The sequence below is a fragment of the Schistocerca gregaria genome, chromosome 4 (assembly GCF_023897955.1).
Source record: "Schistocerca gregaria isolate iqSchGreg1 chromosome 4, iqSchGreg1.2, whole genome shotgun sequence".
NCBI classification, from domain to species: Eukaryota; Metazoa; Arthropoda; class Insecta; order Orthoptera; family Acrididae; genus Schistocerca; species Schistocerca gregaria.
The window spans coordinates 373954800-373976866 of NC_064923.1; the positions used below are offsets into that span (position 1 = coordinate 373954800).

General features: G+C 42.7%; 1 protein-coding gene and 1 non-coding gene across 2 annotated transcripts in view; one reads left to right on the forward strand and one right to left on the reverse strand.

Moving 5' to 3' along the window:
• The window catches only part of LOC126267734 (leucine-rich repeat-containing protein 74A-like), a 322570-nt gene that overhangs the window by 236270 nt on the left and 64233 nt on the right, over nucleotides 1-22067 (reverse strand). The window contains exon 2 of the mRNA XM_049973037.1: nucleotides 17150-17668. Coding sequence (XP_049828994.1) covers nucleotides 17150-17581 — 432 coding nt within the window. The 5' untranslated portion in view covers nucleotides 17582-17668. The remainder of the gene's footprint in view (nucleotides 1-17149; nucleotides 17669-22067) is intronic.
• Trnaa-cgc (transfer RNA alanine (anticodon CGC)) lies at nucleotides 19137-19209 on the forward strand. The gene has a single exon. It is a non-coding gene; the product is annotated as a tRNA-Ala (tRNA).

Sequence of the window (22067 nt, forward strand, 5' to 3'; positions counted from 1 at the left end):
GTGATATGATACACACTGCAATCAACTGATTAACTTGATCCATTTTAACTTTTGCAACTGTTGATGTACTGTCACATGCAATATAATTTCCAATACTCATTTATTGTCTATGCGTTCTCAAACTTATGGTTGTTTATTTATATGCTCTTTTGCTTGAAGTATCTTTCACCTCTACCATATACACTATTATTTGATTTCTTCCATGAAATATGTCATTGGACTTATCCTTTACATGTGCCTTGTTGATTGGAAGGAGAACATATGTGATGCATGGACCAGAATTCTGTAACTTGATTTGTATCCCTCAGACCTGCCTCCTGAAAGAAAATACTGGCCAGAAAAGATACATATTCATAAGTGAAACAAAAACATAAATAACTCAAAAAGGTGAGATGTGATGATGACTAATGCCTATGTTATGCTGGAATATTATAGATTATGGTTGGATTCATCCCAATTAAAAAAAAAAAAAAGTTAAATAATTTTTCTTTCCCACTTTCCACACGTGACTTTAAGGTGTCTAGCAATTCTAATCCTGACAAAGTGTTGTTTCTTTTGGCAAACACACTACCCATTTAAAAGAAAAATTAAATAAGTTTGTCTTACCTAATTATGCATGAGAAACTTCTTCTCAAAATGAGAGCATTTTTTGCACTTGAATGACCAGCCCAGAGAGGCATTCCACTTTGTTTATTTATAGAGCTGAAACTTTTAGTAATTTGATATGATATTTGTGTACCTTATTTCTATATTTTCATGTTTATGTATTAATTATGTTTGATCTGAACCAGATATCACAGGAACTGCTTGGAAGTTAGCTGGTTATATTTAGCATTTGATACTTGTATTAATCAATACAAAGTTAAATATTTCAATTACTCGGTCTAGCAGAATGCTATTGTTAACCCTTCATCGATCAGTTAATAGACAGTGTTGGGGTTAATTTTTGGGCACTGGGAAGATGAAGCTGTGGCAAGTCCATTCTGTAGGGAATGCCGAACACACTTCTCCCTCTGGCACCACAGTGAAGAATTTGAACATTGGGGGTCCTGGGTAGGGGGATTTCCTGCCTTACGGTCAGTCATCTTTTCATCTCCAGCTCCAAAACACTGAATCTTCAATTTCATTTCTTACTTCTCACCAGAGTATCAAGTTGTCCTTCCCTGTCTCCACATGCATATGTCTCTATTGCTGAGGCCCTTCTCATTTGCTGTGTCAGTTCTTGTCTTTATGACTAAAGCCTATTGTAAAGGAGGATCTGGAAAACAAACCAGCATTTCTGCATTAGTAAATGTACTAAGTTTCAAAGATGTCACATGTATAGATAATCTTTGATATAATTATTCAATTATGTTTCATTTTGTTGTGTGTTGGAACCCAAAGTGGTAAAGAACCATATTTCAAGAAATTTCTTGTATTATAAAGTGTAGTACCATATTATAAAAATGTATTTGATGAACCAAAAATCTTGAAACAGTCTGGGTGCTGTGACTTAATCAATATTTCTACATGTAGTCCATGTGGACCCTGTGGAGAATTGTCTTTTAGTCAGCCCCAGATAGCAATGTGTAGAAGTGTGATTATTCAGTAATGTATGTGAACATTAGTGTAAAGTATAGAGACTAGTGCAATAGCACTTGAGAATTTTGTACTAGTTATATAATTTGAAATCAAAAGTTACAATTTTACTTCATGTAGTTAGTAAGAATATATATTTTAGTGATATGTTATCAAAGAACAAGATAAAATTGCAAAATGAGATTTAAGACAGGAAATGTTTAAATATGATCAGTTGGAATTTTGCTGCATTGAACAATTCTGTTCCAAAGAATCAATTACATGAAATATGCTGGTCATAAAGAGTGGAATATGAACCACATTCCAGGTTTTGCAGTGAAGAATTTCTGACAAGCAGAGAACCACTTTAAGCTTCAGTTCAGTGCTCCTCATTACACGTGGAGGAGACTGAACACCTTGGTATATTATGGTTTAATGCTGTGCATTACTAAGAACAACTTGGTGCACCTGCCTATAATAGGAAGTTACCAAGTACAATGTCCACCCCCAGTAGCTGAGTGGTCAGCATGCCAGAATATCAATCCTAAGGGCCCAGGTTCAATTCCTGACTGAGTCGGAGATTTTCTCCTCTCAGGGACTGCATGTTGTGTTGTCCTAATTATCATCATTTCATCCCCATTGATGCGCAAGTCACTGAAGTGGCGTCAAATTGAAAGACTTGCACCTGGTAAACGGTATACCCAATGGGAGGCCCTAGTCACACGACACTTACAGTTTACCAAGTACAATCTAATATGGATTTTGAGTATTGTAGTATCCGATACCAACATTTGTTCCACAATGCATCGTCAGTGTTGCAAAAGAGTTATATACACCAGTGTCTCCAATGCACTCAGGAGAACCTGGAGACTCTAATGACTGACATAAATATTCAGAAACAAGACCAACTCAGCTAACTTCCATTAGATAATTTTTCTGATTGAAATAGATTTACCTCATATGCATGCTGACATACAAGCTACAGACAATCCTGCAAATTAACTTGTCCTTTCTTTGCACTATTTATCAATATTTTGTCTGATCCAGTGGAAACTGGTACAAAATAATTTATGATAATCTTACATATTTAATTAAATGTTGTGTGACTAGGGCCTCCCATCCAGTAGACCGTTCGCCAGGTGCAAGTCTTTCAATTTGATGCCACTTCAGCGACTTGCCTGTCAAGAATATTTAATTGAAAACATAGTTTAAAGTTCACTGTGATGTAGGTGTACACTTCATTTTGGAGACTAAGCAGAAATCTGATCTCATATCATTCATAAATTGATAATCCATCCAATTGATTGTAAAATGAGTACTGTTACATGGATCTACCAGAGAAGGTTTTGTTCAGCTTTTAGTTGCACAAATCCTTTTGGAGGTTGTTGAGACATAAATGTCCATTGGAACCCATTTAAGACACACATTTTTCGAGCCAATTTGAAATAAACAGGAATCACTGATGTAAGCAAAAGTTAGTGGTATAGGTAAAACTATACTTATAAAAATTATTACAATGAAACTGTTTAATAAATTATAATTGTATTGAAGTATATAAGTCATGTAATTGGTAGGAATATTTAGGATTAACGTAATTAGGTGAAATCTGGAACAAATGATCTAGTAAATTGGTCAAAATCATTTCTTTGAAACTGGGAAGGATTTGTGTTAAAACAGTATCTTAATTAAAGTCTGTGGTATTTAAACAAAAAACCAACTGAGAGAATCAAAATTGATTAGAAAATTAAAATGTAATTAATGAAATTGTTATAAGTAATAGGCAGTTCTTTAGGTATTTTGCCACATTCAATGGGAACTTGGAAACCTATACATTGGTAGGAACATTTTCCAAACCATGTATCTTTTGCATTTTATAAAAATAGTAAATGTATTGTCAACATTTCATATTGGAGTATTTGCACACTCTTAAAATGTTAAATGCTTGGAAATCAATAAATGTATTTACTCTCTAAGAGCCAGTGTAACTGTTGAAATATGTCACTACTTTTGAGGCAACAGTTTCAATTGTAATTTTATTAAAAAAACTCTTTATAACAATACTGAGGATTGTTCAGATTTATATATAAAGGGGCAGCCATGTTGGCATTGGACGGCAGTGTCTTTTGAGATGTTGTGCAAGAAGCATGTAATTGTTTAAATTACAGTGGACATGAAGGAACACAGTGCTTGTGGAAGCAGCAGATAAAAAAGCAGTTGGATGAGTACACCCTACATAATTATAAGAATTTTTAATAATAATTTCACAAGAAATAAAAAGGTTATGGTCGACAGTGTTTGTGACACATAACAAATTTTAGGTGGATGTTGGAGTGCTGCACACCTAATTTAATACAATCTGTATGGCACTAAGACTCTCAAGTGACTAACCACTGGCCCCGATACATTAAGAGTAGTATGCAACTCAACTTGTATCACACTACAGCATTCGGTTTAGTTATAATGGTAGTCATAAGGAATAACTCTCAAGAGCAATAAACTGCTCCACCAACCCTTCTAACTCCCAAGGTCAGCCATGCTGAAGATCTTCTTTGACTTTGAAGCATTAGTTCATCATACATTCATGCCATAGGAACAAACAATTAATCAATGGTACTATCAGAACATGTTGTGATGCCTGCGAGAAAATGTGATAAGAAAACGGCCTGAAATGTGATGAGACAATTCATGGTTCTTGCACCTTGATAACACACCTGCACATTCATTCCTGTTGGAGCACAACTATTGCACAATAAATGGTCTCACTGTGCTGCCTCATCCTCTGTACTCTCCAGACCAGGCACCAGTGGATGTTTTTTCTTTTTTAATTTCCAAAGTCGAAAACACCATTGAAAAGACAAAGCTGTGCAACAATAGATGAGAGAAAAGAAAATTCACAGATGGTGCTTCACACCCATATAACTAGAGTCATTGCAAGACTGCTTCTGGAAGTGGAAACAGTATTGGAAGTGGTGTATCAATTGCAGAGGAGACTATTTCAAAGGAGACCATGCACAATAAGTACAAAGCAAGCATAGATAAATTTTGTGGAAAAAGTCCTGGAATTTTTTGAACAGACTTCATATTTATTATTTAACAAACCAGTTTTTGGCTGTTTGCCCAACATCATGTACAAAGATAAATATATGTCACTGTTAATTTTGTGAACTCAAAGATTCTCAGTTAGGTACATATTGGACAGTGAAGTGAGATAGGAAACTAGTGACATGCATCTAACGTAAAAAAAAATGAATTAACCAACCCCTAGTAAACAACTTTCAGAAACAATCAAAAAACTAAAGTTTGCAGAACAAAGTGGCTAAACTTTTGGGCTTATGAACAACTAATGAATAACGAAGTGTACTAGGATAATTTTTCAAACATGCTCTGCCACAAAATGTTTCAGAAATTGAACTGGAAGAAACTAAAATAGATCTAGGAAATGCATTTGGTGATGAACTCTCTGCTGAACATCTAATAACCTGCAAACTGGATAAATCTCACTTATGTTTTTAGCACTTCGTCACAAGAAGAAAGATGAGTTTTAAACAATGCGGGAATTTCACTGGTTAAGTAAACAAGTTCAAATAAAGTCAAATTCCATCCAGTGCCAAGCTAATTTATTTTGATGTCAGCAGATAATTTGCTGATATACCAGTTCAGGTGTTCATAAATTATCTCACAGACTTACTTGATAAACTAGGAGTTTGCCTAATTGTAACTGATAACATAAGGTTGGCAACACAGATTTGCTGAACTCAAAATTATTTTCTTTCCGCATTGGGCCCAATCGACCACACGTTCCACATCATTCTTTGACACGTTCCACATCATTACGACATAATCGTGTTCATGATCCATGGAACAAGTAATATAACTAACTGACTAACTAACTAACCACAGACAGAAACCATGCATGTGTGAGTTGTACACCTCTGAGTCTGTGTGTGAATCTGCAACTCAATCCCTATTGTGTGTAATGAGTAGTTATCTTTTCACAATGTTGTTTTTCCTTTCTAATGGTAAACAGTACAAACAGTTAGAGAATCGAGATACGGGATCTCCTCTCAGTCCAGTCCTAGCAGCAAAAATCTTTATGGATAATTTGAAAACTGATTTTTGGAAAATTATTCGTCATCTTCTAATGTTAGTTACTGTTTTTGGTATGTTGCTTAGAGGTGGGTATTACCAGACAATTTCAAATAATTACATTACAAGCAAAACAACATTAAATTCATAATGGATTTTGGGGATAACTCCAGTGACCTGTAAGTATGCCTTCCACCCTAATGAGTGTTGAAAACTTCCACACTTTTATGCTGACAGACAACTTGTTTTTTGTCATGCCTACATAGAATACAGCACAGTGGTTGCAGCTTAGCTTGTAGACCATGTGAATGGTTTTTACAGGTAGCCCTGCCTTTGATGGGATAGATGATGTTAGTGAATGGAGTGGAGTAGGTGGTGGTGGGAGGATGTGTGGGCTAGGTCTTGCATCTAGGTCTATTACAGGGGTATGAACCATGAAGTAAGGGATTGGGAGCAGGGGTTGTGTGAGGATGGACAATTGTATTGCATAGGTTTGGTGGACAGCAGAATACCACTGTGGGAGGGTTGGGAAGGATAGTGGGCAGGATGTTTCAGGGCACAATGAGAGGTAATCGAAACCACAGCAAAGAATGTAATTCAGTTGCTCCAGTCCTGGGTGGTGCTGAGTTATGAGGCAAATGCTCCTCTGTGGCCAGACGGCAGAACTTTGTGAGATGATCGGAGACTGGAAAGATAAGGCACAGGAGATTTGTTTTTGTACAAGGTTGGGAGAATAATTAATTATTTGAAACTTCCTGGCAGATGAAAACTGTGTGTCAGACCAAGACTCAAACTCAGGACTTTTGCATTTTAATGGGCAAGTGCTCTAATGTCTGAGCTACCCATGCTCAACTCACGCCCAGTCACCACAGCTTCACTTCTGCCAGTGCCTCGTCTCCTACCTTCCAAACTTCACAAAAGCTCTTCTGCACACCTTGAAGAACTAGCACTCCTGGTAGAAATGATACTGTAGAGACATGGCTTAGCCACAGACTGGGGGATTTTTCTAGAATGAGATTTGCACTCTACAGCAGAGTGTGTGCTGATATGAAACTTCCAGGCAGATTAAAACTGCATGACAGACCAAGACTCGAACTCCTGAGTGCTAGTTCTGCAAGGTTTGCAAGAGAGCTCCTGTGAAGTTTGGAAGGTAGGAGATGAGGTACATGCAGAAGTGATGCTGTGAGGATGGCATGTGAGTTGTGCTTGGGTAGCTCCAATGGTAGAGCACTTGCCCACAAAAGGCAATGGTCCCGAGTTCGAGTCTCGGTCTGGAACACAGTTTTAATCTGCCAGGAAGTTTCATATCGGTGCACACTCCACTGCAGAGTGCAAATCTCATTCTAGAATTAATTAATAATCCTCCCAAATTTGTAGAAAAGCAAATCTCATGTGCCTTATCTTTCAAGTCTCCCACCACCTCCCAAGGTCCCATCGTCCAGCCACAGAGGAGCATTACTCTCGTAACTCAGTACCACCCAGGACTGGAGCAACTGAATTACATTCTGTGCCATGGTTTCCATTGCCTCTCATTGTGCCCTGAAATGAGAAACATCCTGTCCACTATCCTTCCCAACCCTCCCACAGTAGTATCCTACCATCCACTGAACCTAAACAATATACTCATCCATCCTTACACAACCCCTGCTCCCAATCCCTTACCTTATGTCCCATACCCCTGTAATATACCTAGATGCAAGAACTGTCCCATATTTCCTCCCACCAGCACCTACTCCAGTCCAGTCACTAACATCACCTATCCATTAAAGGCAGGGCTACCTGTAAAAACCAGTCACGTGGTCTACAAGCTAAGCTGCAACCACTGTGCTGTATATTATGTAGGCATGACAAGAAACAAGTTGTCTGTCCACATGAATGGCCACTGACAAACTGTGGCCTATAAACAAGTCAACCACCCTGTTGCTGAACACACAGCCAAACATGATATCCTTCATTTCAATGACTGCTTCACAGCTTGTGCCATGTGGATCCTTCCCACCAACACCAGCTTTACTGAATTGTGCTGGTGGGAACTTTCCCTACAAGAAATCCTAAATTCCCGTAATCCTCCTGGCCTCAACATTCATTAGTCACTGCCCTCACCCATCCAGCCCCTTCCCTGATCCCATTCGAGCACTACACAGCCATTATTCCACCACCACACCCAGTTTTTTTATATCTCTATTTTTCCGTTTGTCCCCGCCCCCTTCCCTCCCCCTCTCCCATGCTCACTGTCTAACCTGCAGTACTTCACTGTCTGCCACTGTCACCATACTATCTCTCCCCCTCCCTGCCCCTGCCTCCTCCTTACTCCTATCCAGTCACCACTCACATCATGCACTGGTGCTGCTGCTCACAGTGTGGTTTCAGCTGCTTGAGACTGCAGTCATGCATATGAGTTGTGTTTGCTTGTGTGTGTGTGTGTGTGTGTGTGTGTGTGTGTGTGTGTGTGTGTGTGTGTGTGTGTGTGTCTATTGTTGACGAAGGCCTTAATGGCCAAAAGCTTTGCTTGTGTGTGTGTGTGTGTGTGTGTGTGTGTGTGTGTGTGTGTCTATTGTTGACGAAGGCCTTAATGGCCAAAAGCTTTAATGTGAGAGTCTTTTTGTTGTGCCTTCCTGCGACTCAGCATTTCTGCTATATGGTAAGTAGCTACTTTGCTCCACACAGAATTAAGCATTTATAAACAAATAGCATTGAGCAATGCCTTGGTGGACTCCACACTGCATAAAAACAAGAACAGCAGGTTTCCAAATCTCCTGTACCCTTTGCTTGACCCGAGACTTCTTGATCCACCCCCTCAAGATCTTAGTAAATGATGTATAGCTCTATTTAAGAAAAATCTCTCACAATGTGGCCAGAAAGCTTGAATTCAGGAACTTTAAAAACATTACTTTATGTGCATAATGGTAATGGACACATTTTGCCCAATGGTAAGAGCAGCACATTGGCTTTGGAAATGTGTGGACTATATGAAATAACTTGTAACTGAGACAAATAGTACACACACCAAAAAATTTTTTCCATCATCCCAGTTTCCAGAACTCCTGAAGATAGACACTGCCTGTGGATATTGTATCTTAGTCACAGTCCCTTTGAATATTCAGAGATGTCACTAAGCCTGCCCAAAGATGTAAACAACCATGCATGAGCAATGCCTGATAGATGGATGGGGTTCAACAGCCGATCAGTTCCAGTCATTTCACCAGGAAGGAGGTACATGGCTCATGTTGTCTTTAGTTCAGCCATGCCCAGACGGTCAATACCATGGTTCAATCACATCTGCATTGTTACCTTGTGCCAGGAAGGTCTCTCAACAAGGGAAGTGTCCAGGCACCTAGGAGCGAACCAAAGCGATGTTGTTTGGTTGGTTGGCTGGTTTGTGGGATTAAAGGGACCAGACTACTATGATCATTGGTCCCTTTTTCCAAAAAAACTAAAACCACCCAAAGAGAATAAAAAACGAACAACAGGAAAGACAGAAGATGAAACAGGACAAGAAATACTCTGACAGAGACCAGACAAAACAAATTAAAACACACAGTGTGACGGTGGTTGACTGACCATAGAGAAAAAAAAGAGGAAAAGCCAACCACCAATAACACTCAGTTTAAAATCAGAGGCTAAAAGCCAGAATCAACACTAAAAAACAAACACTCAGATTAAATGATAAAAACCCCCTGCCCAAATAAAACACAAAACCAAGTCCACCATGGCAGAGTCATCTAATAAAAGAGCAGAGAGCGTGTTAGGTAGCGCAAAAGTCTGCCTGAGCACAGATAAAAGTGGACAGTCCAACAAAATGTGGACCACTGTCAACGCCAAGCCGCAGCGGCATAGAGGTGGGTCCTCACGGTGCAATAAGTGGCCTTGGGTCATTCGTGTGTGCCCAATGTGCAGTCGACAGAGGACAACCAACTCCTTGCGAGAGACATGCAAGGAGGAGTACCACACAGTCGTCATGTCCTTGACAGCACGGAGTTTGTTAGGAGTGGCCAGACCGCGCCATTCAGCATCCCAAAGTGAGATAACATTGCGGCGTAAGACTGCCCTCAAATCAGTCACTAGGAGGCCAATGTCTAGAGTGGGTCACTGGTGGCCTGTTTGGCCAGGTGGTCAACATGTTAATTGCCCAGGATACCGACATGACCGGGGGTCCACACAAAGACCACAGAGCGGCCGCAATGGGCAAGAGTATGTAGGGACTCATGGATAGCCATCACCAGACGAGAATGAGGGAAACACTGGGCGAGAGCTCGTAAAACGCTCAGGGAATTGCTACAGATAACAAAGGACTCACCTGAGCAGGAGCAGACATACTCTAGGGCACGAAAGATGGCGACCAGTTCAGCAGTGTAAACGCTGCAGCCATCTGGCAAGGAACGTTGTTCGGAATGGTCACCTAGAGTTAGCACATAACTGACATGACCAGCAACCATCGAACCATCGGTGTAGACAACGCCAGAGCCCTGATACGTGGCCAGGATGGAATAAAAACGGCGTTGGAAGGCCTCCGGAGGGACTGAGTCCTTTGGGCCCTGTGCCAAGTCGAGCCGAAGGCAAGGGTGAGGCACACACCACGGGGGTGTACGCAGAGGTGCCCGGAAAGGAGGTGGAACAGGGAAACACCTAAGCCCGTAGAGAAGCTCTTTGACACGTACGGACAACCCGACCAGGGCCGACTTTCTGGCAGATGGACGACTGACTGTGGGAACAGGACATGATAATTTGGATGCCTAGGCAAGCTAAAAACATGGGCAGCATAAACAGCCAGTAATTGTTGGCGTCATAACTGCAGTGGAGGGACACCTGCCTCCACTAGTATGCTGTCCACAGGGCTGGTCCAGAAGGCACCAGTGGCTACCGCTGTGTAGTATTGGGTCTAGCACCCACAACACAGATGGGGATGCTGAGCCATAAGCCAGACTCCCATAGTCCAGACGAGACTGGATTAACGCCTGGTAAAGCCGTAGGAGAGTAGATCGGTCGGTTCCCCACCTGGTATGGCTCAGGCATCGCTGAGCATTTAGTTGCTGCCAAAACGCCTGTTTTAGCTGCCGAATATGAGGAAGCCAAGTCAACCGGGCATCAAAAACCACCCCCAAAAACCTATGTGACTCCACCACTGTAAGAAGCTCGCCGTCAAGATAAAGCCGCAGCTTCGGGTGACGTGTGCATCGCTGGGAGAAATGCATAACGCAGGTCTTGGCTGCTGAAAACTGAAAACCATGCGCTACAGCCCAAGACTGCGCCTTGCGGATTGCGCCCTGTAGCTGACGTTCAGCAGCTGCAATGCCTATAGAGCTGTAGTAAAGGCAGAAGTCGTCAGCATACAGGGAAGTGGAATTTCCCACGGCTGCAGCGAGCCCGTTAATGGCTATTAAAAGCAGGCAGACAGTTAAAACTGAACCCAGTGGCACACCGTTCTCCTGGATTTGGGAGGAACTATATGAGGCCGCGACGTGCATGCCGAAGGTACGATATGACAGAAAATTGCGGATACAGATCGGCAGAGGGCCCCAAAGACCCCATCCATGAAGTGTAGAAAGGATGTGATGACGCCATGTCGTATCATACACCTTCCGCATGTCGAAAAAGACAGCGACCAGATGCTGATGGCGGGCAAAGGCAGTACGGATGGCCAACTCCAGGCTCACCAGATTGTCGTCAGCAGAGCGGCCTTTACGGAACCCACCCTGAGACGGAGCCAGAAGGCCCCGAGACTCCAGTACCCAATTCAAGCGCCGGCTCACCATCGGTTCAAGCAACTTGCAAAGAACGTTGGTGAGGCTAATGGGACGATAGCTGTCCACCTCCAAAGGGTTCTTCCCTGGTTGCAGAATGGGAACAACAAGACTTTCCCGCCATTGCGACGGAAACTCACCCTCGACCCAAATATGGTTGTAAAGGTCGAGTAGGCGTCGCTGGCAGTCCACTGAAAGGTGTTTCAGCATCTGAGAGTGGATGCTATCTGGCCCAGGAGCGGTATCAGGACAAGCGGCGAGGGCACTGCAAAATTCCCACTCACTGAATGGAACATTGTACAATGCAGGATAGTTGGTGAGAAGAGAAAGACTCCGATGTTCTATTCGCTCTTTAATGGAGTGGAAGCCCAAGGGGTAGTTGGCAGAAGCGGAATTCAGAGCAAAGTGCTCTGTCAAGCAGTTTGCAATGACGTCAGAGTCAGTACAAACTGCTCCATTAAGTGAGAGAGTAGGCACGCTGACAGGAGTCTGATAGCCGTAGAGGCGTCGAATCTTGGCCCAGACCTGCGATGGAGTAATATGGAGGCCAATGGTGGACACATACCGCTCCCAGCACTCCTGCTTGCGTTGGCGGATAATGCAGCGGGCTCGCACATGCAGCCGTTTGAAGGCGATAAGGTGTTCGATTGAGGGATGGCGCTTGTGACGCTGGAGCGCCCGCCGGCGAGCTGCAATCACTTCAGCGATCTCAGGCGACCACCAAGGCACAGTCCGCCACCGAGGGGACCCAGAAGAACGGGGAATGGCAGATTCGGCGGCAGTAACGATGCCGGTGGTGACCGATTGAACCACCGCATCAATGTCATCGTTAGAGAGAGTCTCAATAGCGGCAGTGGAGGAGAATAAGTCCCAGTCAGCCTTATTCAGAGACCATCTGCTAGGGCGCCCAGAAGAGTGACGCTGTGGCAGTGACAGAAAGATCGGAAAGTGGTCACTACCACACAGGTCGTCATGCACTCTCCATTGGACAGACGGTAAGAGGCTAGGGCTACAGATCGAAAGGTCAATGGCAGAGTATGTGCCATGCGCCACACTGAAGTGTGTGAAGGCACCATCATTTAATATCGAGAGATCGAGCTGCGCCAAAAATGCTCAATGATGGCGCCTCGACCTGTTGCCACTGACCCACCCCACAGATGGTTATGGGCGTTAAAGTCGTCCAGTAACAAGAAAGATGGTGGCAATTGGGCTATCAGAGCAGCCAGGACATGCTGCGTGACATCACCATCCGGTGGAAGGTAAAGACTGCAGACGGTAATAGCCTGTGGCGTCCACACCTGAACAGCAACAGCCTCTAAAGGTGTTTGGAGAGGGACAGACTCGCTGTGAAGAGAGTTAAGGACATATATGCAGACGCCACCAGACACCCTTTCATAAGCTGCCCAGTTCTTATAATAACCCCGATAGCCATGGAGGGCGGGGGTTCGCATTGCCAGAAACCCAGTTTCCTGCAGAGCAATGCAGAGGAAAGGGTGAAGGCTGATAAGTTGGCGGAGCTCAGCTAGATGGTGGAAGAAACCGCTGCAGTTCCACTGGAGGTGAGAAAGGCGTGACGGGACTGGGAAGGCAGATTACGCCGCTGGGTCACCTGCTGCCTCGTTTGGAGCACCAGTGCAAATGCTATCCATTGTGTCTGAGGGACCGGCGAGATTGAGGTCCTCAGCGGACGCAAGAATCTCCACCTCATCCTCAGACGCAGAGCTTGTAGGTAGCGGGTGGAGTAGGAGCCATCACAGGTGCCTTGGTTTTATGGGGCTTCAATGTCGTTTTCTCTCGCTGTTCCTTTGGTTGCCGTCGTTGAGAGAGCTGATTGGTGTCAGTCTCCAGAACTGAAGATGATCGCGAAGCTCGACGACCAGTGACCTGTGGCTTCTTCAGCCACTGCTTGGTGTCTGCTGTGCCGCTGGAAGGAACCTGGGAAGGGAGCGACCCAAGGGATCCCTTCCGAGCGAGAGAAGCTGAAGAAAACTTATGCTTCTCCGGCTTAGAAGTGGGGACTGGTGTCCCTGGTAGCTTAGTTGGTGCTGCTACCGAGGTAGATGGTGTGGGAGCAACAGCAAGAGAAGGGGCCCCCATCATCAAGGGGGCAGGTGAGGTCCTCTGACGCTGAGAGCTGTCTGTGGTGCAGCTAAAGGAGCTGGAGCAGGAGTGACAGTGGAGGCATAAGATGACATCATGCACACGGGATGTAGCCGTTCAAATTTCTGCTTAGCCTCAGTGTAAGTTAGTCGGTCCAGGGTCTGGAAGTACAGCCGAAAGACATATGGCCGAACTTCCAGCACTTAAAGCACCGCATTGGGGCGGGGGAGGGGGATATAGGGCTTGGCGACACAATGGTAGACCATCACCTTGACCTTCCTGGTAATGTATCACCCTCAAAGGCCAAGATGAAGACACCGGTAGCAACCTGATTGTCCCTCAGACCCCAATGAACGCCCCAGACGAAATGAACACCTCCACGCTCTAAGTTGGCACGCAGGTCGTCATCGGACTGCAGAAGTAAGTCCCTATGGAAAATAACACCCTGTACCATATTTAAACTCTTATGTGATGTGATGGTAACGTTAACATCCCCCAACCTGCGCGACTGGGAGGAGGATGCTGTTTTTATCAAAACTGACCCAGAGCGCATTTTAGACAAGCCCTCCACCTCCCCAAACTTGTCCTCCAAATGCTCTACAAAGAACTGAGGCTTCATGGATACAAAGGATTCCCCATCAGCTCTGGTACAGACGAGGTACCTGGGCGAATACATGTCACTATCATTCGTTGCCTTTTGTTCCTCCCATGGTGTGGCCAGGGATGGGAACGATTTTGGGTCATAAACGTTAGCTTTAAAATGAGCCCTTGAATGCTTAGAGACTGCTGGTGGCTGGCCACCAACAAGAGATGATGTACCACACTTCATTGTGGGACATCCACCCTGATGCCACCTACTCTGACCAAGGGCCCTCCCCATGGGTGTCACCCAGCCACAGCAAGAGCCACCTGGCAGGATGGTCATTGCCGGGAGTCCTGATGCCCCAGAGAGATGGGCATCTACTCCTTGGCATACATGGGGAGTAAACAGCGCAGGCATCAGTAGAGCGATCCCTGTGTTGTAAGGGGGCTACAACCAACAGGGTACATGGCAGCCCCACCACAACGGACTGGCTGCCGTGCTGGATCTTAGGTGCAAAAATGTATAAGATCGTCGTCACAGCGAAAAGCAACACTGCACAGTGCAGCGTGGTAATCGCACCCAGGGACGTATCCTCGCCCAAGAGATGGAGAACGAGTGGGACACCATTGCAACGACGAGAAAGCCGGCTAAAGGTCTCAATGCATGACAGATACAGTGCACCATGTAAGGCGCCCTTCCTCAATTGGCTCGTTCTTCGGAACAATTTAGAAAGATGGAGGTCAAACCAGAGAGGGGACCATCATATAAGGCCGAAAAGGTTGAGACTCCTTTTAGTCACAATGTTGTTTGGACATGGAGAAGATACAGAGAGACAGGAACTGTCAATGACATGGCTCGCTCAGGCTGCCTAAGGGCTACTACTGCAGTGGATGACTACTACATATGGATTACGGCTCGGAGGAACCCTGACAGCAATGTCACCATGTTGAATAATGCTTTTCGTGCAGCCACAGGACATCATGTTATGACTCAAACTGTGTGCAGTAGGCTGCCTGATGCGCAACTTCAGTCCTAACATCCATGGCAAGGTCCATCTTTGCAACCATGACACCATGCAATGTGGTACAGCTGGGTCCAACAACATGTCGAATGGACCACTCAGGATTGGCATCATGTTCTCTTCACCGATATATGCCGTATATACCGTCAACCAGACAATTGTCAGAGACATGTTGGGAGGCAACCTGGTCAGGCTGAACATCTTAGTCACAGTGTCCAGTGAGTACAATAAGGTGGAGGCTGTTTTGGAGTGGCATTATGTGGGGCCGATGTATGCTACTGGTGGTCATAGAAGGTGCCATAATGCCTGTATAATATGTGAATGCCATCTTCCAACCAATAGTGGAACCATATAGGCAGTATTTTGGCGTTATTGCTCGACTAGAGTGGCCAACGTGTTCTCCAGACATGAACACTATCAAACACTCCTGGGATTGACTGAAAAGGGCTGTTTATGGATGATGTGACCCACCAACCACTTTAAGGGATCTATGCCAAATTGCTGTTGAGGAGTTTGACAATCTGGACTAACAGTTGCATGATGAACTTGTGGATAGTATGCAGTGATGAATACAGCCATGCGTCAATGCAAGAGGACATGCTACTGGGTATTAGAGGTAGTGGTGTGTACAGCAATCTGGACTATCACCTCTGAAGGTCTCACTGTATGGTGGTACAACATGTGATGTGTGGTTTTCATGAGCAATAAAAAGGGCAGAAATGACTTTATGTTGATCTCTATTTCAATATTCTGTACAGGTTCTGGATTTCTTGGAACTGAGGTGATGCAAAACTTTTTTTGAAATGTATTATAGGCCAATCTGGTGGGGCAGTATTCACCTGCTTGAAGGAACACCATATAAGTTGGAGACTTAGAAAAGGAAACTCTACCTTTGCAGACCAACCCCTTAATGAATACAACAATTACAAAAAGCAACATGAAGTCCCACACAAAATGTGCAAAAGGAGGAAGATAAACCATCTAGAAATGATGGAAATATAATAAACATATTGTTACTTGCCCAAACTTTGTACTAAATCATCAGGTACAGTTACCTTATTAACCTCTTCTAATTGCAAATATTACAAATAAACATAACCAGATGACTTTGTAAATCATCCATACCACTTACATTCCCCACATGTAACTTTATTTCAGTTACCACCATTTCACTTGCCCTATAATTTTACATCATATATTCGCTGTAATTTCAATTAGCTGTTTAGTATCACCATATACATCACTTGTTATATTTTACTTATTAAGACAATATTACCTCGCTTAGTCCTGTCCTTAAAAGTTGTTTACTACATTCTTCTCTTTTTCAGTTATTTTTCTTCATTGAACAATTGTTGTACTTTGTCATATACTTCATTAACTTAACATGTAATACAATTTAATCAAGCTAAATGTTTTACTTCACATTTTTATTCAAATAATTCTTTCCACTGTAGTCTTGTATTGAATGTTAATAATGGTCTTTTTTGACTGGCAAGTGAAAGACTCTTTCGATGCCTTAGTTTAAAATCTTTGATTTAACAAAATTCACAGTAGCACATATTTATTTTGGTACTTCATCATAGCCTAATACCCAAAACCTAGTTAGTTAAATAATAAATATTGTAGAATATTACATAGTTATCTTATATTTATCATTCATAATGTCACACATATAACATAAGAAAATGTGATATCTATCTTATCAGCATGCTTTCCTATATGTGCTTCATGATTTGTGTTTTATATCCAGAGTTTTATGTACGTTATATCTACTGACTGAATTTTTAATGACCAAAACTACTCACAGAGTAAATAAAATACAGATGATACTGTGTAAATGATGCGAAACAATGGTTGTAAAACATGTGACAGATTTGGTCCCAGCATCAACAAAATATATAAATTATTACCAATGCTGCATTTCAGTGATGGGATACAGCTTCGTTCTGGACATTACTTTCTGTAGGGATATTTTATATGCATTAAGGTAGACTGTTGCAGCATTATCTAGATTAATAATGTAGTGCTTTTGTGTTTTAACAGAAATAATGACTGACTTACAGTGAAATCAATTATGCTTAGGTCAACATGAGGAATCAGCTGTCTAGTAAATGTTTCTCTTGCACCTTCTTCCTCCTCAGCTGATTTACTTTCCTTGATACTGACAAATGATTCATCTTTCACTTCAAAATCTTGTATCTCTTCTTTATTTTCTTCTTCTGTCACATCTTTCAATCCCTCCTCACCTTCAATGACCTCTTCAACCACCACTTCAACCACCTCTTCAACCACATCTAACTCACCCTCACCCTCAGCCTTAGTACATTGTGCTTCTTCATCATCTCCCTCAAATCTTACTTTTGGTATGGACGATTCCTTTGATAAATTTATTGACTGTGTCGCAGATGTCTGTGGTAATTCCAGTTCATGAACAGAGGTAATTTCTTTGTTATTAGCTGTATCATCTTGTGAGGCTATTTGTTCACCACTCATTAAAACTGTGATAATGCAAGCTTTCTGCTGTAATTTAAATGGAGATTCTGGTTATTGTTTTCTTCTGTACCAATCAGGAAGTCATAACTGGAACAAAAGGTAACCAATTAAGTCCTAACACATGTAAACACGAACTAAGCTACTAAAGGGAGAATAATGAAAATACACAGATGGATCACTGTTATGAGATGTTGTGTCACAGCAAGTTGGAAGTATTTCATTTATTATGACTTCAACTAGTATCAATAACTAATTTTTTCCACTTTGGTCACTTCTCAAAGTTTGTATATTTTCTAAGTAGTGTATGTGTGGGAAGTATTCAAATATTACAAATAATCAATAAACTATTGACTAGATTCATTATTAAAGGTAATGTTTCTGATACATTTAATTTTGCTTGGAAATTAGTAACTTAGAAGATATTCGTAATTGAGGATTCTAGAACATAGCACAAAAAGAAAAATATTCTGATAATATATATTTCTAGGCATAGTGACACCACTAGTTACAAAGACTGGCAGTTCAAATTTTAAATAATGTGTTCCAAATTCTAACAATGGAAAATTCAGGATGGAATAATGACAATATTATGAAATGGACTGATTGCTACTCACCTTACAGTGGTGATACTGAGTCACTGACAGGCACAATTAATAGACTATTAAACAAGTGAACTTCCAGCAAAAGACCTTATTCTAAAGTAGACACAACATTCACACAAGCACAGGTCATACACACATGACCACAGTCTCTGGCCATCAAGGCCAGACTGTGAGCAACCGCATATGATGGGTGAAGCAATCTGGGTGATGGGGTTAAGGATGGGGAGGCCAGGATAGGGATGTGGAGGGGTAACAGGGTAGGGTTGGGTGATGGTAAAGTGCTACTTGGAGGAGCATGCAGGGATGTGGTAGGGACAGGATAGGCCAGCTAGGTCTGTCGCAAGGATAGGCAGAGTGGGGGATGGGAGATTGGAGGGGGGGGGGGGAGGAGGGGAAAGGAAGCTGAAAAGGAGAGAACTAAAGAGACTGTGGTGGGTGAGTTGATGGAACAGAAGGCTGTGCAGTGCCAGAGTGGGATCAGGGGAGGTGACAGGTGGGTGAAAGATGACTAATGAAGCTTGAGGCTAGGGGCTTACAGGAACATAGGATATATTGCAGGGGAGTTTCCACCTGTGCAGTTCAGAAAAGGTGGTTATGATATGAATGATCCAGATGGTGCAGGCTATGAAGCAGTCATTGAAGTGAGGAATGTTGTGCTGGGCAGAGTGCTCAGCAACTAGGTGGACCATCTGTCTTTTGGCCACAGTTTGTTGATGGTTATTCATGCAGACAGACAGCTTGTTGGTTGTTATGCTCTGTGGAATGCAGCACAGTGGTTGCTTTAGCTTGTAGATCACATGACTGCCTTTACAAGTAGCTCTGCCTTTGATGGGATAAGTGATGCTTGTTACTTAACTGAAGCAGATGGTGGTGGGAGGATATAAGGGACCAGTCTTGCCTTACAGGGTTATAAGCTATGGGGCAAGGGGTTGGGAGAAGGGGAGGAACCACTGAGCGAGGTGGTGCAGTGGTTAGCACACTGGACTCGCATTCGGGAGGACGACGGTTCAATCCCGTCTCCGGCCATCCTGATTTAGGTTTTCCGTGATTTCCCTAAATCGCTTCAGGCAAATGCCGGAATTGTTTCTTTTGAAAGGGCACAGCCGATTTCCTTCCCAATCCTTCCCTAACCCGAGCTTGCGCTCCGTCTCTAATGACCTCGTTGTCGACGGGACGTTAAAAACACTAACCACCAAGGGGAGGAGTAAGGATGGGTCTAAAATATGGTGGGCAGCAGAATACAACGTTGGGATTGTAATTTTGATCTCTGATGGCCTCAATGAGACCCTTGGTACAGCTGAAGATGGAGTGCTCGTCACTACTGATGAAGCTGTATGGAAGGGTCTTCCTGATATGGAATGAGACACAGGTGTCGAAGTGCTGGTTGTTGATATGTTTGATATGGACAGAGGTACTAATGTAGCCATATTTTGAGGTCAAGGTGTGTGCTCAACTTCGATCCACATCATGATATCATCAGTAAATCTGAAACAGTTGAGACATTTGGCCTTCAGGGTGGTTAGGTAGAATTCCTCTTGATGTCCCATGAATAGTTTAGCATAGGATGATGCCATGCAGGTGCCAATTGCTGTACCAAAGATTCATTTGTAGTTAAAGCCTTCAAAAGTGAAGTGACTGTGGGTGAGGTTATAGTTAGTCATGGTTATCAGAAATAACGCTGTAGGTTTGGAATTCCTCACCAGCATAGTGCTGCAAAACCATGTAAATAAGGCCCAAACATCCTCAAAATACCTCCTCTGCAGCCATAAAATTCTACAGCTCTGCAATCCCAAATTTCTGTATACCATCTCTCACATTGCAACTCTTGCCCTTCGGGAACTATGGCAGCATGCACAGCACCACCTCAAAATACTCTTCAACCTGTTCAATGCCTACTCCTACCTTGCATTACCTCTGTCCATCACTTCAACAACAGCCTCCAAACCTCACCCACATCCCCTGATAGCTGACAAATCCTGAGTCACAGACTTACTACATTTACCACAAACTCAGAGATTCCCTCCCATCACCATACATAACTGAGAATCTAAATATACTTGAAACAGTCATGAACCTTCCCTTCAAAAGCCGTTATCCCAATAAAGTATCAGTCCTTTCAAAAGGCCTTACTTTCGTACCACTCCCAAATTCAGTCACACTGGACTTGTTAAAGATCTTCCCTACTTCTCTCAGACCCTATAGTGGCAACAGTTTTTTTGCCACTAACCCTACCACTGGATGTTTTTACTGGCCATCTAATTCTGATGTGACAGTTCTATAGTCATTCAATGAAAGTCTATGGTCAATAGTGTGTAAATACCCAAATCGTGCAATACTAGTGGGAGCTGACTTTCATCCTGACAAGTATAGACTAGGATGTCTATGGATTCAATGCAGGGGTTACAGACAGACTGTCATGCGAAATACTTTTGAACATATTTTCTGAAAATTGCCTGGAGCAGCTATCTTGGCAGCCCACATGCAATAGGCATATCTTAAACCTTGTAGCTACAAATAGGCCAGACCTTAACAACAATGTCAGTATAGAAACAGGGATTAGCAATAATGATGTCGTTATAGCAACTATGATTATGAAAGTTAATAAATCATTCAAGAAAACTAGGAGAGTGTTTCTGCTAGATAGAGCAGATAAGCAGTTATTAACATCTCACTTAGATAGGAAATTGGCATCACTTAGTTCCAGTAAGATAGATGCAGAGGAATTATGGGCAAAGTTGAAGAAGATTGTGAATTGTGGTATAGAGAGTTATGTACCTAGTAAGTTGATAAAGGATGGAAAAGACCCACCATGGTTTAATAACAAAATTTGACAGATGTTGAGAAAGAAGAGGCTGTTGTATCCTCAGTTGAAAAGGGAATGCATAAAAGACAACATGAAAAGGGTATTAGAGATTCACGTGTCTACGAAAAGAGCTATGCGTGAAGCATACAACTACCACCATCACACCTTAGCAAAAGATCTGGTGGAGAACCTGAGAAAATTCTGGTCATATGTAAGACTGTTAAGTGGGTCTAATGCTTCCAATCAGTCCCTTTTCGACCAGTCTGGTGTGGCAGTTAAAGATAGCAAAAAGAAAGCTGAATTTTTAAATTTCAAGCTCAAGAAATCGTTCACACAGGAAAGGAGAATTGTACAAACATACTGTCATTTGACCATTGGACTGACTCCACCTGGTGTAGAGAAACAGCTGAAAAATTTAAAAGCAAATAAATCACCAGGTCTGCACTGTATTCCAGTTTGATTTTACAAGGAGTACTCTACAACATTGGCCCCTTACCTAGCGTGCATTTATCATGAATCTTTCGCTAAAGTCCCAAGCAACAGGAAAAAAGTGCAGGTGATTCCAGTACATAAGAAAGGTAAAAGAATGGACCCACAAAATTATAGACCAATATCCTTAACATTTGTTTGCTGCAGAATTCTTGAATACATTCTCAGTTCTAATATAATAAACTTTCTGAGAAGCTTATTTCCATGAATCAGCATAGTTTTAGACAGCATCACCCATGTGAAACTCCTCTAGTCCTTTTCTCACATGACAACTGAGAACTATGGATGAAGGGCAACAGGCAGACTCCATATTTCAAGATTTCCAAAAAGCAATTGGCATGGTGCCCATTGCATGCTGTTTCTGAAGGTATGGAGCACATGAAATAGGTTCACAGATTTGTGAGTGGCTCAAAGACTTCTTAAGTAATGGAAGCTGTTAGGAGTATATTGTTCTTGACAGCTAGTGTTCATCACAGACAAGTGCCCCAGGGAAGTGTAATAGAACCACTGTTGTTCTCTATATACATAAATGATTTGGCAGATAGGGTGGACAACAATATGCAGTTATTAGTGGATGATGCCGTGGTGTACA